This window comes from Dendropsophus ebraccatus, chromosome 6 (genome assembly GCF_027789765.1).
Source record: "Dendropsophus ebraccatus isolate aDenEbr1 chromosome 6, aDenEbr1.pat, whole genome shotgun sequence".
In the NCBI taxonomy this organism is placed as follows: domain Eukaryota; kingdom Metazoa; phylum Chordata; class Amphibia; order Anura; family Hylidae; genus Dendropsophus; species Dendropsophus ebraccatus.
This window is the reverse complement of record NC_091459.1, coordinates 71538656-71551815: the sequence shown is the minus strand read 5'-3', so window position 1 is coordinate 71551815 and position 13160 is coordinate 71538656. Positions and strand designations below refer to the sequence as shown.

The 13160-nt window shown below is 43.7% G+C and overlaps 2 protein-coding genes across 2 annotated transcripts in view; one reads left to right on the top strand and one right to left on the bottom strand.

Annotated features, from left to right (window-relative positions):
- The window catches only part of KCNMB3 (potassium calcium-activated channel subfamily M regulatory beta subunit 3), a 62940-nt gene extending 55065 nt beyond the window's left edge, over window positions 1-7875 (bottom strand). Inside the window, exons 1-2 of the mRNA XM_069974216.1 lie at window positions 7846-7875; window positions 668-753 (exon numbers count right to left, since the gene is read on the bottom strand). Of these exons, the coding sequence (XP_069830317.1) occupies window positions 668-753; window positions 7846-7875 (116 nt within the window). The remainder of the gene's footprint in view (window positions 1-667; window positions 754-7845) is intronic.
- ZNF639 (zinc finger protein 639) lies at window positions 707-12501 on the top strand. The gene is made up of 5 exons (XM_069975156.1): window positions 707-836; window positions 8460-8525; window positions 9243-9338; window positions 9431-9538; window positions 10090-12501. Exons 3-5 carry the CDS (start codon window positions 9254-9256, stop codon window positions 11187-11189), a joined length of 1293 nt encoding a protein of 430 aa, XP_069831257.1. The 5' UTR covers window positions 707-836; window positions 8460-8525; window positions 9243-9253; the 3' UTR covers window positions 11190-12501.
- Window positions 12502-13160: the final 659 nt, after the last annotated feature.

Here is a 13160-nt window from a genome sequence, read left to right as displayed (position 1 = left end):
GCAGTCAGTGTATACGGAGGGAGGCGGACTGGATGCGGTCAGTGTATACGGAGGGAAGTGGACTGGATGTGGTCGGTGTATACGGAGGGAAGCGGACTGGATGCAGTCAGTGTATACGGAGGGAGGCGGACTGGATGCGGTCAGTGTATACAGAGGGAAGTGGACTGGATGTGGTCAGTGTATACGGAGGGAAGCGGACTGGATGTGGTCAGTGTATACGGAGGGAAGCGGACTGGATGTGGTCAGTGTATACGGAGGGAAGCGGACTGGATGTGGTCAGTGTATACGGAGGGAAGTGGACTGGATGTGGTCAGTGTATACGGAGGGAAGCGGACTGGATGTGGTCAGTGTATACGGAGGGAAGTGGACTGGATGTGGTCAGTGTATACGGAGGGAAGCGGACTGGATGTGGTATGTGAATTAAGCCTACAAGGCCCATGGCACTGGTGTTTGATGAAACAGGATGCTAGGTCTCAGTGCACAGCTGTATGGAACTCTTGTGACTACAGGTTAATGCGCACATATAATAGACCTACACGGACCCCATTATAATAACAACATTTAGTGACTGCACCTCCTCCTCCTCAGCAGCAGCAGCCTCGCTGTATAACCGCTGTAGTACCCGGGGCGACCACTAGATGTCGCTGTCATTTTCCCTACACTCTACCTGCCGGTGGCTTTCTGTTCGCAATACTCTGCTCGCTGCTCTCGGGTTTCGGGGAGGGTTGAGCTTGTGCTGCGTGACTTTCCGGCCTGTCAGGGGAGAGGCGGCCGTGCGCTGAGCTGCTTGTGGTCGCCATTTTACACCGTGTACCCCGGGCCTGTACACTGCTCTGGTAAGTTGATCGGTTCCCGGTGTCCGAGCATCCTATTATACACAGGTAACAGGGCGATGGGCAGGGTGGCTCCTCATTCATTAGCTTGCGCAGTTTTAGGTGGTATAAACAGATTGTGCGTCAGTAGTACGCTGCGGCACCTTATCCCCGGCCTGCCCTCTCCCCTCAGGGGTCACCAGCACATGCTGGAGCTGTGTAACCATAGAGGGGAGCCAGCTGGGAGAGCAGACCCTGCCGGGGTGAAAGGTCACACACATCCTGGAAGAAGCACAGCCATCCATCATCACCGATCTGCCTCATATAAGCCTCTGTTCACACTGGCATCTTGCTTCTTATTGTTTTACACACCGTGACTGAGCCATTGTGTACCCAATCTCACTTTGCGTTCTTTAAGGATAGACAACGCTGTTCTACTTATAAGATGTGGCACGACTGACCCTTACGGTACTATTACACCAAGCAATTTTTGGACGACTAACGATAAACGATCTTAAACGACCGCTAAGGCAAACGACCTGAAATCGTTCGCCCAATTACATGGAACGATGATCGTTATTTAAAGGGGTATTCCAGGGAAAATCAATAATTTAGCAAAGGAAAGGGTTAACCAAAGTTAACCCTTTCCTAATATACTTACCTGTTGTTTATTGGCCCCCCAAGGAGATGTCCGGTCCGGTCACGTGATCTTGCAGCTCGGATCCTCTTCTACTTCCGGTTCCTGATAATTTACTGCAGCCTCGGGGGACCCCCACTCTGAAGCGTGTGGGGATGCAGAGCACTGAACCCTGATTGGCTACACGCTACCAAGCCAGTCAGGGTTCAGTGCCCTGCTGCTAATGAGACGGAGAGCGACGCCGGCCGGGTGGTGACGTCACCGGACCGGAAGGAGAAGAGGATCCGAGCCACAAGCTGCAAGATCACGTGACCGGACCGGAGATCTCCTTGGGGGGCCAATAAACAACAGGTAAGTGTTAACCTTGGTTAACCCTTTCCTTTGCTAAATTATTGATTTTCCCTGGAATACCGCTTTAAGATCGTTCTTGCGGTCGTTTAGTCGTCGGTATTGCGTACATTTCAGCTGCGAATTCTTATTCCACCGAACAATGTGCGAACGATCAAACGATAAAAATAGGTCCGGATCCTATTAAACGATCAACGATTTCTCGTTGGTCGTTTAATCGTTGCCTGCTATTACATGAAACGATTATCGTTCAAATCCGAACGATTTAACGATTTTTCGAACGATAATCGCTCCTTGTAATACCAGCCTTACACTAGTGTGAACACAGTCTTATTCCACTAGAGCTGTAATCCCGCCGTATACTGTACCTCTAGAGCTTTAATCGCGCCGTATACTGTACCTCTAGAGCTGTAATCCCGCCGTATACTGTACCTCTAGAGCTGTAACCCTGCCGTATACTGTACCTCTAGAGGTGTAGTCCGCCGTATACTGTACCTCTAGAGCTGTAATCCCGCCCTATACTGTACCTCTAGAGCTGTAATCCCGCCCTATACTGTACCTCGAGCTGTAATCCCGCCCTATACTGTAGCTCTAGAGCTGTAATCCCGCCCTATACTGTAGCTCTAGAGCTGTAATCCCGCCATATACTGTACCTCTAGAGCTGTAATCCCGCCATATACTGTACCTCTAGAGCTGTAATCCCGCCATATACTGTACCTCTAGAGCTGTAATCCCGCCATATACTGTACCTCTAGAGCTGTAATCCCGCCATATACTGTACCTCTAGAGCTGTAATCCCGCCATATACTGTACCTCTAGAGCTGTAATCCCGCCGTATATTGTACCTCTAGAGCTGTAACCCTGCCGTATACTGTACCTCTAGAGCTGTAATCCCGCCTTATACTGTACCTCTAGAGCTGTAATCACACCCTATACTGTACCTCGAGCTGTAATCCCGCCCTATACTGTACCTCGAGCTGTAATCCCGCCCTATACTGTAGCTCTAGAGCTGTAATCCCGCCCTATACTGTAGCTCTAGAGCTGTAATCCCGCCATATACTGTACCTCTAGAGCTGTAATCCCGCCATATACTGTACCTCTAGAGCTGTAATCCCGCCATATACTGTACCTCTAGAGCTGTAATCCCGCCGTATATTGTACCTCTAGAGCTGTAACCCTGCCGTATACTGTACCTCTAGAGCTGTAATCCCGCCGTATACTGTTCCTCTAGAGCTGTAATCCCGCCCTATACTGTAGCTCTAGAGCTGTAATCCCGCCCTATACTGTAGCTCTAGAGCTGTAATCCCGCCGTATACTGTACCTCTAGAGCTGTAACCCCGCCGTATACTGTACCTCTCAGGGTGCCTTCACACATATTGGATCTACAGCAGAGTTGCAGCAGATTTGATGGTGCAGAATTGATGCTGTGTTTAGTTATCCGCTGCAGAAAATCCACTGCGATACGGTGTGTGTGAAGCTACCATAAAGCTGTAATTTGAATTTACTGGAAGTGGGCATAGTTTCATAAACTAGGGGTGGCATTAAACTAAGTGTGTCTTTACACAGAGGGATTTATCTGACAGATGAATTAAAGAGCATGTACCACCAGGTACATCCTCTTTAACCTGAACCCATGGACCGAACGGCGCCGGCACGGGGAAGCCGGTGCCGCGGTCCGTTTTCCGGACCGAGGCCCGGTTTCCGTGCACGGAGCCGTTCTATGCACCGGAACCGGCAGGTGCTCAAGCACTGGAGGCGGGCCGGCCCACCCCCAGTGGGAGGGAATTCCCTCCCCTCCATGACGCAGCTCCATTCTTTCTAAGGGAGCCACGTCATGGAGGGGAGGGAATTCCCTCCCACTGGGGGCGGGCCGGCCCGCCTCCAGTGCTTGAGCACCTGCCGGTTCCGGTGCATAGAATGGGAACCGGGCCTCGGTCCGGAAAACGGACCGCGGCACCGGCTTCCCCGTGCCGGCGCCGTTCGATCCATCGGTTCAGGTTAAAGAGGATGTACCTGGTGGTACATCCTCTTTAACCCCTTAGCGACCCATGACGTATCTGATACGTCATGGTGCCGCGGGGGGTGTTCAGAGCGGGGTCCCGTTGCCGCGCCGGCTAATTAAGCACTTCAATGCAGCTTTCAAACCTGACAGCTGCATTGAACGGCTTTATGCACACTATCCCTGGTGTCTAGTGGGTCGGATCTCCCCCCCCCCCGCAATGCGATCGCGGGGGGGAGATCCGTTCTTCTGCCCGTGCCGGGCCTCAGCGTCGGAATGACGCTGATCCCGGCTCGGCAATAGATTGCTATGGCCTGCAGCAGGCCATAGCAATCTATGACCAATCTAATCGATCTTTGCTGTGTATATACACAGCATTGATCTCTATGAGAGATCAGTGCTGTCTATATACAAGTCCCCCAGGGGGGCTTCTAGTCCATGTAAAAAAAAAAGTAAAAAAGTGTTTTTATTAATAAAAAATCCCCTCCCCTAATAAAAGTCCAAATCACCCCCCTTTTCCCATTTTATAAATATAAATTAATAAATAAACAAATAAATAAACATATTTAGTAGCGCCGCACACGTAATCGCCCGAACTATTAATTAATCACATTCCTGATCTCGCACGGTAAACGGCGTCAGCGCAAAAAAATTCCAAAGTGCAAAATTGCGCATTTTTGGTCGCATCAAATCCAGAAAAAATGTAATAAAAAGTGATGAAAAAGTCGTATATGCGCAATCAAGGTACCGATAGAAAGAACACATCATGGCGCAAAAAATGACACCTGACACAGCCCCATAGACCAAAGGATAAAAGCGCTATAAGCCTGGGAATGGAGCAGTTTTAAGGAACGTGTATTTGTTAACAATGTTTTGATTTTTTTTAAAAGCCATCAGATACAATAAAAGTTATACATGTTATATATCGTTGTAATCGTAACGACTTGAGGAACATGCATAACAAGTCAGTTTTACCATAGGGCGAACGGCGTAAATGCAAAACTCCCCGAAATCGAAACAAATTCGTTTTTGTTTTCAATTTGACAGCGCAAATGATTTTTTTCCGGTTTCGCAGCATATTTTATGGAAAAATAATGCCGGTCATTGCAAAGTACAATTGGTTTCGCAAAAAATAAGCGCTCATATACGTCTCTAGGTGAAAAAATGCAAGCGCTATGGACTTTTAAACATAAAATGGAAAAAGCAAAAGCGCAAAAACGAAAATTGGCTTTGACCTTAAGGGGTTAAGCTAAATCCAGGAATAGACTATAAACAGAGAACAGGTCATAAAGGAAAGACTGAGATTTCTCCTCTTTTCAAATCCATTCCTTTGGCTTCAAGAATCTGTCAGATAAATCTCTGTGTAAAGGCACCCTAAACCAACTACTACATGGTACAGACTAGTGATTACTGTATGTTCCCTCATCTCTAGCACAGACCAGTCTAAACATGCACCAGACTTTCAAACAGCCTGAGCCACTATGATAGATCTGGCTTATTTTCTAGCTTATGTTTATACTGTCAATCTAATCTAATATTACAGAGGGATTTAGAGAAGCTGGAGGCTTTGGCTAATGTGGATAAATGTAAGGTTATGAATTTGGGCCATAGAAATAATAAGTACAATTATGTGCTAAATAATAAAACACTGGGTAAAACTACTTCCGAAAAGGACCTGGGGGTATTAGTGGACAGTAAACTCAACTTTAGTGATCAGTGCCAGGCAGCAGCTGCCAAGGCTAATAAAATAATGGGATGCATCAAGAGGTATAGATGCTAAAGATGAGAACATAGTTTTGCCTCTTTATAAATCACTGGTCAGACTTTGTACAATTTTGGGCACCAGTATATAGGAAGGACACAGCTGAACTGGAGCGGGTGCAGAGGAGGACGACCAGGGTCATTAAGGGAATGGGTGGGTTACAGTACCAAGACAGGTTATCAAGCTTGGGGCTTTTTAGTTTAGAAAAAGACATCTGATCACTATGTACAAATATATCAATGGACAGTACAAATATCTTTCTAGTGGTCATTTTACACCCATACCGGAAACCATGACAAGGGGGCATCCTCTACGTCTATTTCACCAACAGCACAGACTTGGATTCTTTACTGTAAGAGCAGTGAGACTGTGGAATTCTCTGCCACATGATGTGGTCATAGCCAATTCATTAAATATATTCAAGGGAGGCCTGGATGCTTTTCTTGAAAAACATAATATTAGAAGTTATGGGCACTAGATTTAAAGTGATAGGATGCTGATCCAAGGATCATTCTGATTAAGGGTATGTGCACACTACGGAATCCCGACGGAACATCCATTGTGGATTCCACCGCTCACGGACTCTGGCAGCCGTGCACATCTCTGCTGCTCCCATAGGCTTCATTCTAAAGTTTGCCAGATTCTGCCGTCCGCCTGAAGAATGAGCGGGTTCATTCTTTTGGCAGCGGAATCTGTCAAAACATAGAATGAAACCTATGGGAGCAGCGGAGATGCGCGCATTCAGTCCACGATCGGATGCAAGATGCTGAATCTGCAACGGGTGTTCCGTCAGTAATCCGTAGTGTGCACATATCCTACTATTGAAGTCTGGAAGGAATTTTCTTCCTGTGATGGGGCAATTGTCATCTGCCTTATAGGGGTATTTGCCTTTCTCTGGGTCAGCACAGTAGGGTTTTTGTAGGTTGAACTTGATGGACTCTTTTTTTTCAACCTTATTAACTTGTTACTATGGGCCAGATTCACTAAAACTAACTGTAGAAACTTACAGTGGACAGTTTACCCGTGTGGTGCAGTCTGATTCCTAAATCTGTCACATCTGAAGATCAGCTATTGGTTTAACCAACAAAAGAAATGATTGGCACTACAGGTCGCAGAGTGGGCAGGTCATAAATGTCCAACTGGTTCTAAAAAGTGGTGCTCACTGGGTTTATATAACCATGTCGGTAACAGTCTTTGATGAAAAAAAAGTAGTGGCACTCACCAGTGTAGATACTTAATTCAGAACGCATGGGCAGACGCCAGGCCGGTGCAGGTTACAAGCTTGTTTTGTGCGACTGCACTTTAATGGACCCCTTCCCCTGGCTATGTCAACTCTGTGTAAATACTCCCAACAATAATGACGTAACAAACGTGATCATATCAGTAAAAAATACACTTAAAAACAACTTGGATTAATTACAAAAGGAAGCTATGGTCAGTTTGCAAGATCCATTCAGTTTTGGCTTTAAGTAGTGCACAATGTCTATCACAGCCATCGCGAGGTAACACCCTTTATCCTGGCAATTTTCACATTTGTCGCCGGTGTGCAACTATCTTATATGCTGGATTAATTAGTCTAGGAGAACCAGAGCCCATCCTGATAGAGTAGAAGTGTTCTCTTATCCCTACATGTAATGCTTGTTTAGTTTGACTCACGTAAAATCTACCGCATTGGCAGAGGATCGCATAAACTATGTGGCCTGTCCTACAGCAAATAAAATCCTCTTACATATATTTGTACACCATTTACAGAAAGATTGGGACCTTTGGTCATGTATTTACACCACTTACATGAACCACATTTGTGATTACCCTTCAATTCACTATGAAGCCATGTATTTCTTTTCTGTGACTGTACTCGAACGTCTGGAACATTGGTGATAATTTTAAAGAAGCAGCAAAATGTTCAGTTTTTTTTCTTCCCTGCTCTATTCTTACATTGTTTTAGTAGTTCTCAATCTTTTTGTTCTGCTTTGTGTAGCGCCTGATCTAGTAGTTTTTCAGAATCACCCCTATGAAGTAAACATTGTTTCAGAGCTAGGGCTTGATCCCTAAACGAATCTTACATACTATTTATCCTACACAGTCTAAGAAATTGCCCATAGGGCACTGCCCTTCTTGTTTCTTCTGTGTGGTAGCTGTTATAATGTAGTAAGGCGTTGGAAGCTGTAGGCTTCCTAAAACCCCTAGTACTTAACATGTCATGTTCTTTCACTACTATCACATCTAGAAATTCCATTTCACAGGGTTCGATTTTACTAGTGACAAACATATTCATTTTATTTACCAGATTACGATGTTTCACAAAATCCTCCATTGTCGCTGTCCACACCATAAAGATATTGTCCACAAATTGTGAATAAAATTGTATGAATTTAGCAAAACAATTTTCTGTGGAAAAATTGTGGGAAGGAATCTTCTTCCTGTGATGAGGCAATTGGCATCTGCCTCATAGGGGGGTTTGCCTGCCTCTGGTCAGCACAGTAGGGTTTCTGTAGGTTAAACCTGATGGACTTTTTTCAACCTTATTAACTATGTTACTATGGGCCAGATTCACTAAAACTAACGGTGCAAACTTACAGTAAACAGTGTAGAAATGCACCAGATTTACCAGTGTGGTGCAGTCTGTTAAATCTGTCACATTTGAAGATTAGCTAATAGTTTGCTTTGCATGCGGCAGTATTTTGAGCCTGGTTTTGGTGCATCTTTGGCACACAGTGTCACACATTTTTAGACCTGGCAGGAAAGTGTCTCAAGTGTGTAAAATGTTTAATAAATGTGGAGAAAATTCCTGTACAGCCGTTTTTGGACTGAATTCTGGCACAAACACATTAGTAAATCTACTATATACGATGGAAAAAAGCATTAAGTCTCTTGTTCTTATTGTTTTGTTTTCTATAGAATAACTGAGGCTCCTGGAAGAATTATTGTCACCTCTGGCCTATGAGAAGTGATTGGGCAACATATGTGAGTATTAGCCTAATATTGGTCATTACTACAGCAGCAGTATGACTCTGCTTTGAGTCTGATCTTTATAGCAGATGTACATCTTGGGGTGGAGGTAGTTCAGGTTATAATCTGTGTTTGTAATGTACGCTAAATTTATACAGTGCTGTGCCACGCCTTGACCTTTGACTAATATTATGATTAGCACAGTGTGCATAAGCTAAAAACTAGCATAGAGGCATTTGTAAATCTTAGAGACTAAGCGAACATGAAAAAAGCATTTCTCTGTTAGGGCCTGTTCACACTGAGTTAGTGTATGTGCACGCTACGGAATCTGGGAGGATCACCCGCTGCTCGCATCTCTGCACGTGCCATAGACTCCATTCTATGCACAGGCGGATTCCGCCATCCGCCCAAAGAATGAACCTGTTCATTCTTTGGATTGACAGCGGAATTCACCTGTGCATAGAATGGAGTCTATAGCACAGGCGGAGATGGGGGCGAGTGGCGGGTGATCCGCCCGGATTCGGTAGTGTACACATACCCTAACTCAGTGTGAACACAAGTTGTGAAACCTCAAGTGGAGCCCGCGCTGCAGACGCAGCTTGAAATTCAGCCTGTCCCATTGATTCAGTGGGATGTCCTCTGCCAAAGAATCCGCTTGAAATTCCGCCATTTTTACTCAGTGTGAACGGGCCCTTACTACGAGGTGAACTAAATGCTTAAATCTGTTTTCAGACTGTAGAGATATGAACGAACATCCTAAGAAACGCAAAAGGAAGACCTCGTTCCCATCGCGATATGCAGGACAGACTTCAGCTGTTGCTTCTCCTGGTAAGATCAAGAGACAAGCAGTTTCCTAGTACTGATAAGCGTAGCTAAAACTGTATCTCACGTTCTTTCCATTTTTTTTTTTATTTTTTTAGATGTAAATCCTCCAGTCAAAACAGTAGAAAATAATGGAATATATTTTGATCACTGTTACAGCGTCTGTTCTTTGATTCAAGCTGATCCTAAAGTTCCAGAAAGTGAAGGTGCGTAAAGAAAAAGGGGATAAGATGGGATGAATTGTCTTAGTGTAACATATCTGTATTAGTGGAGTTATCCCGCACATGAAAAAATCTGTATGGTCCAGGTAACATCAGTGATAAATAATATGTATGAACGCACACAGTCCTAGACTGTTCGAATGTGTATTGTACACCAGCCTAAAACTACACAGATTCTATGTCAGTGGTATCCACTACATGAAGGATCCAGCAGAGCATTGTAGCTTCCATTTTAGGGCGAGTGTGACCAGAGCCTAAGCATGGTATGTTTGGCACCAACTAAAAATACTACATGCCAAGTGGCATGAATACTACAGTAGCTTCTGGTTTGAGAGGGATGTACATTACCCCCTTTGTGTTGTACATATAGTTGTGTGTCATGCAAAAGTTCCATTGTCCTGCTCTATACATTTTCTGAAAGTGATGGCTTTGAGTCATCACTGAGTTTTATTTTGTTTTTGTAGTCTCTGTAGTTATGTGATGAATGGAAAGTGAGTGAAGAATATATAAGAAATGTTACTATGTTTGATTTTTAGAAGAACAGCCCAGTACTAATGGAGAAAGCAGAGAGATGTGCGAGTCTCCCACACTAATCCCCCAACCAGTTCATGAAGATGCAGTTGTGGAAGTCCATACTGAAGAGCCAGATTGTGTTCCATCCCCGGTTATCGAGGAAGAAATAAAAGATGTCCCACTTCAGATACAAGAAAGCCCGGAAGGGAGCCCCTCCTCCAATCTGACAGCAGCACAGAAGTGGCCATTGCTAAGAGCCAACAGTAGTGGTCTCTTTCGTTGTGAGCAATGTGACTTCAACAGCAAGTACTTCTCAGATCTGAAACAGCATATGATTCTAAAGCACAAGTGTGCAGAGTCTCACATCTGCAAGGTTTGCAAGCAGAGTTTTTCCAGTGATGAGCTACTGCTGGAACATGGAAAAGTGCACGAGGAAGAGGAGCTGAGCTGTAAGCACTGCGAATACAAGACCAGCTCTTGTGAGAGTCTCAGCCAACATGTAGCAGATACCCACTTTAATGACTTTCTCTACTGGTGCGAGCAGTGTGATTTGCAGTTTTGCACAAGTAGTGAACTGTACCTGCACTTTCAGGAACACAGTTGTGATGAACAATACCTATGCCAGTTCTGTGAGCATGAGACCAATGACCCAGAGGATCTGCATAGTCATGTAGTGAATGAGCACACGTGCCGTCTAATAGAGTTAAGTGATGCCTATAACAATGGAGGACGTGGACAATTCAGTCTATTAAATAAAATAACTTTTGATAAATGCAAGAACTTCTTTGTATGCCAGGTATGTGGCTTTAGCAGCAGGCTCCACACCAATGTCAACAGGCATGTGGCAATCGAGCACACACGTTTTTACCCTCATGTCTGTGATGACTGCGGTAAAGGGTTTTCTGGCATGTTAGAATATAGTCAGCATCTTAATCTGCATTCATCTGAAGGGGTCTACTTGTGCCAATATTGTGAATACTCAACAGGTCAGCTGGAGGACTTGAAAACTCACCTAGATTTTCGGCATTCAGCAGATCTTCCTCATAAGTGCAATAGCTGCCTTCTGAGGTTTGCATCAGAAGATGAGCTTAAGACCCATGGTCAGACGCATGAGAGAACCTAACTCATTTGGGCATCTAGAATGTATAAGTCATGTTGAATGGCATCTGCCAATAAATTACTGTACAAGATCCAAACACATTACTGTCTCAGACATTGGAACTCTTTATTTGTATAGCAGGTTTTAGCGCCAGCTCTGGACTAAACTGATAAATAATATGAGAATAATGACTTTATTCTGACATTCCCTGGAGATATCATTTGTGCACATGATAACCTAAACACTCTAAATCAGTCGTAGTAAATGTAAAAAAAACAATGGAAATAAAGTCAACGCTGCATGCTTTGTGAATATGAGCTGTATCGTTCTATCGTAATCTAGTCTTACTTTTAAAAGTGTAGATGAAGTTGTGAGATGAAGTTTGTTTGAAACACTCAGTATGAAGATGGAAATAAAGTGAAGCAGGGTCTACATTCTAAGTATGTGAACAAAGTATTAAATGGGTTGGGGGGGAGGGGTCTTTTTCTGTTTGCAGCCACTCTGAATGTGCCATTGCGATCTATATAGTGGGGTTTCTATTCATAATACAGAATGTACTTGTGTATGCCAAACAGAGTATTACTCTGTATTCAGGAGTTATATATTCTGTATATGCATGGTGATAAAATGAATAAGCATCTTGTGATTTTAATGGTGTTAATTAGAAAGTCATTTTCTATATATAGACAGGTAATGTGGTTCCTGTCATTATATTATCTGTGGTCAACATATTTCAAGTCCTCTAATGTTTTCTTTAGAAATTTGCAGACTGTCGGAGGCATCTGAAAAAATTGTAGTTTATTCCCAACGAGAGTCCATTAGATTTTAATGTTATGACAATAGTTACCATGTGAAGTCATTTAAATTGAAATCTACGGGGAAAAAATGAAAAAACATTTGTTGCAAATAGTCATTTGTACCTGAAACAAAAGCATTGTTCTTGCAAGAGAGCCATGAAGATTTGTCAGCTTTATACAATGACTTACCAATCCTCCCTGCCTATATTTCACATAGGAAATATATAAAGAAATAGAGCTATGTAATTATAGGAATGTATCATACAGTTCTTTTGGATAATAAGCTTGTCCAGTCAAAAAGTGCTTAGGGGTTGTGTGTCTAAAGTTGTGCCTTTTCAAATGGTTTTGTAAATTTTTGTTATACAGTATCTTGCAAAAGTATTCAAACCACCCCTTTCTTCGCAGTCTTCCCATTTTATTGCTTTGCCACCCAGATTTTAATTTAGATTTTATGTAATGGATAAACTAGCCCAGGTTGTAACAGTGGAATTAAAATACTGTGTTTGAAAGATCCATAAATAAAAACTAAATAGTTGTGAGCGGTTATGTATTTACATGCTTTACTATGAAACTCCTAAATAAGGTCTGGTCCAGCCAACTAACCTGAGAAGTCACAAAATGACTTACATATTAAACATCCCACAGTGCGACCGGCCACCATTAAACTGTTACTGTAATTAAAAAAATAAAAAATTTATCCTGCCCGGTCGCCAGAATGTTTCAGAGTAAACCGTAGTATATCATAATCCCTTTCTCTGTTTCATGCTAATCATGGTTTGGGCAGCATGAAACTGCTGACAGGTTCAGTGTGGGGTACACCATCATGATTATCACATCTGGTTAATAACCCCTTCAGGGCTGGGCAAGTTTTTGTTTTTGCGCTTTCGTTATGTACAGCCGGGGAGTGCCTCTATTAGCCGACACAGGTCCTGTTGCCGTGCCGGCTAATTAAGCCTCTAAATGCAGCTGTCAAACCTCCCCTAAGATCCGTTATTATGGCCGGCCCGGGACTCAGCGCCGCAATGACGCTGATTCCGGCTCGGCAATAGATTGCTATGGCCTGCAGCAGGCCAAAGCAATTTATCACCGATCTAATCGATCTTTGCTGTGTATATACACAGCATTGATCTCTATGAGAAATCAGTGCTGTGTATATACCCAGGGGGACTTCTTGATAATGTAAAAATGTTTTATTAAT

Coding starts and splice junctions, on each gene's coding strand:
- ZNF639 (XM_069975156.1), top strand. CDS start 9,254: ATGAACGAACATCCTAAGAAACGCAAAAGGAAGACCTCGTTCCCATCG. Junction 9,339..9,430: donor TTCAGCTGTTGCTTCTCCTG/GTAAGATCAAGA, acceptor TTATTTTTTTAG/ATGTAAATCCTCCAGTCAAA. Junction 9,539..10,089: donor TAAAGTTCCAGAAAGTGAAG/GTGCGTAAAGAA, acceptor TTTGATTTTTAG/AAGAACAGCCCAGTACTAAT.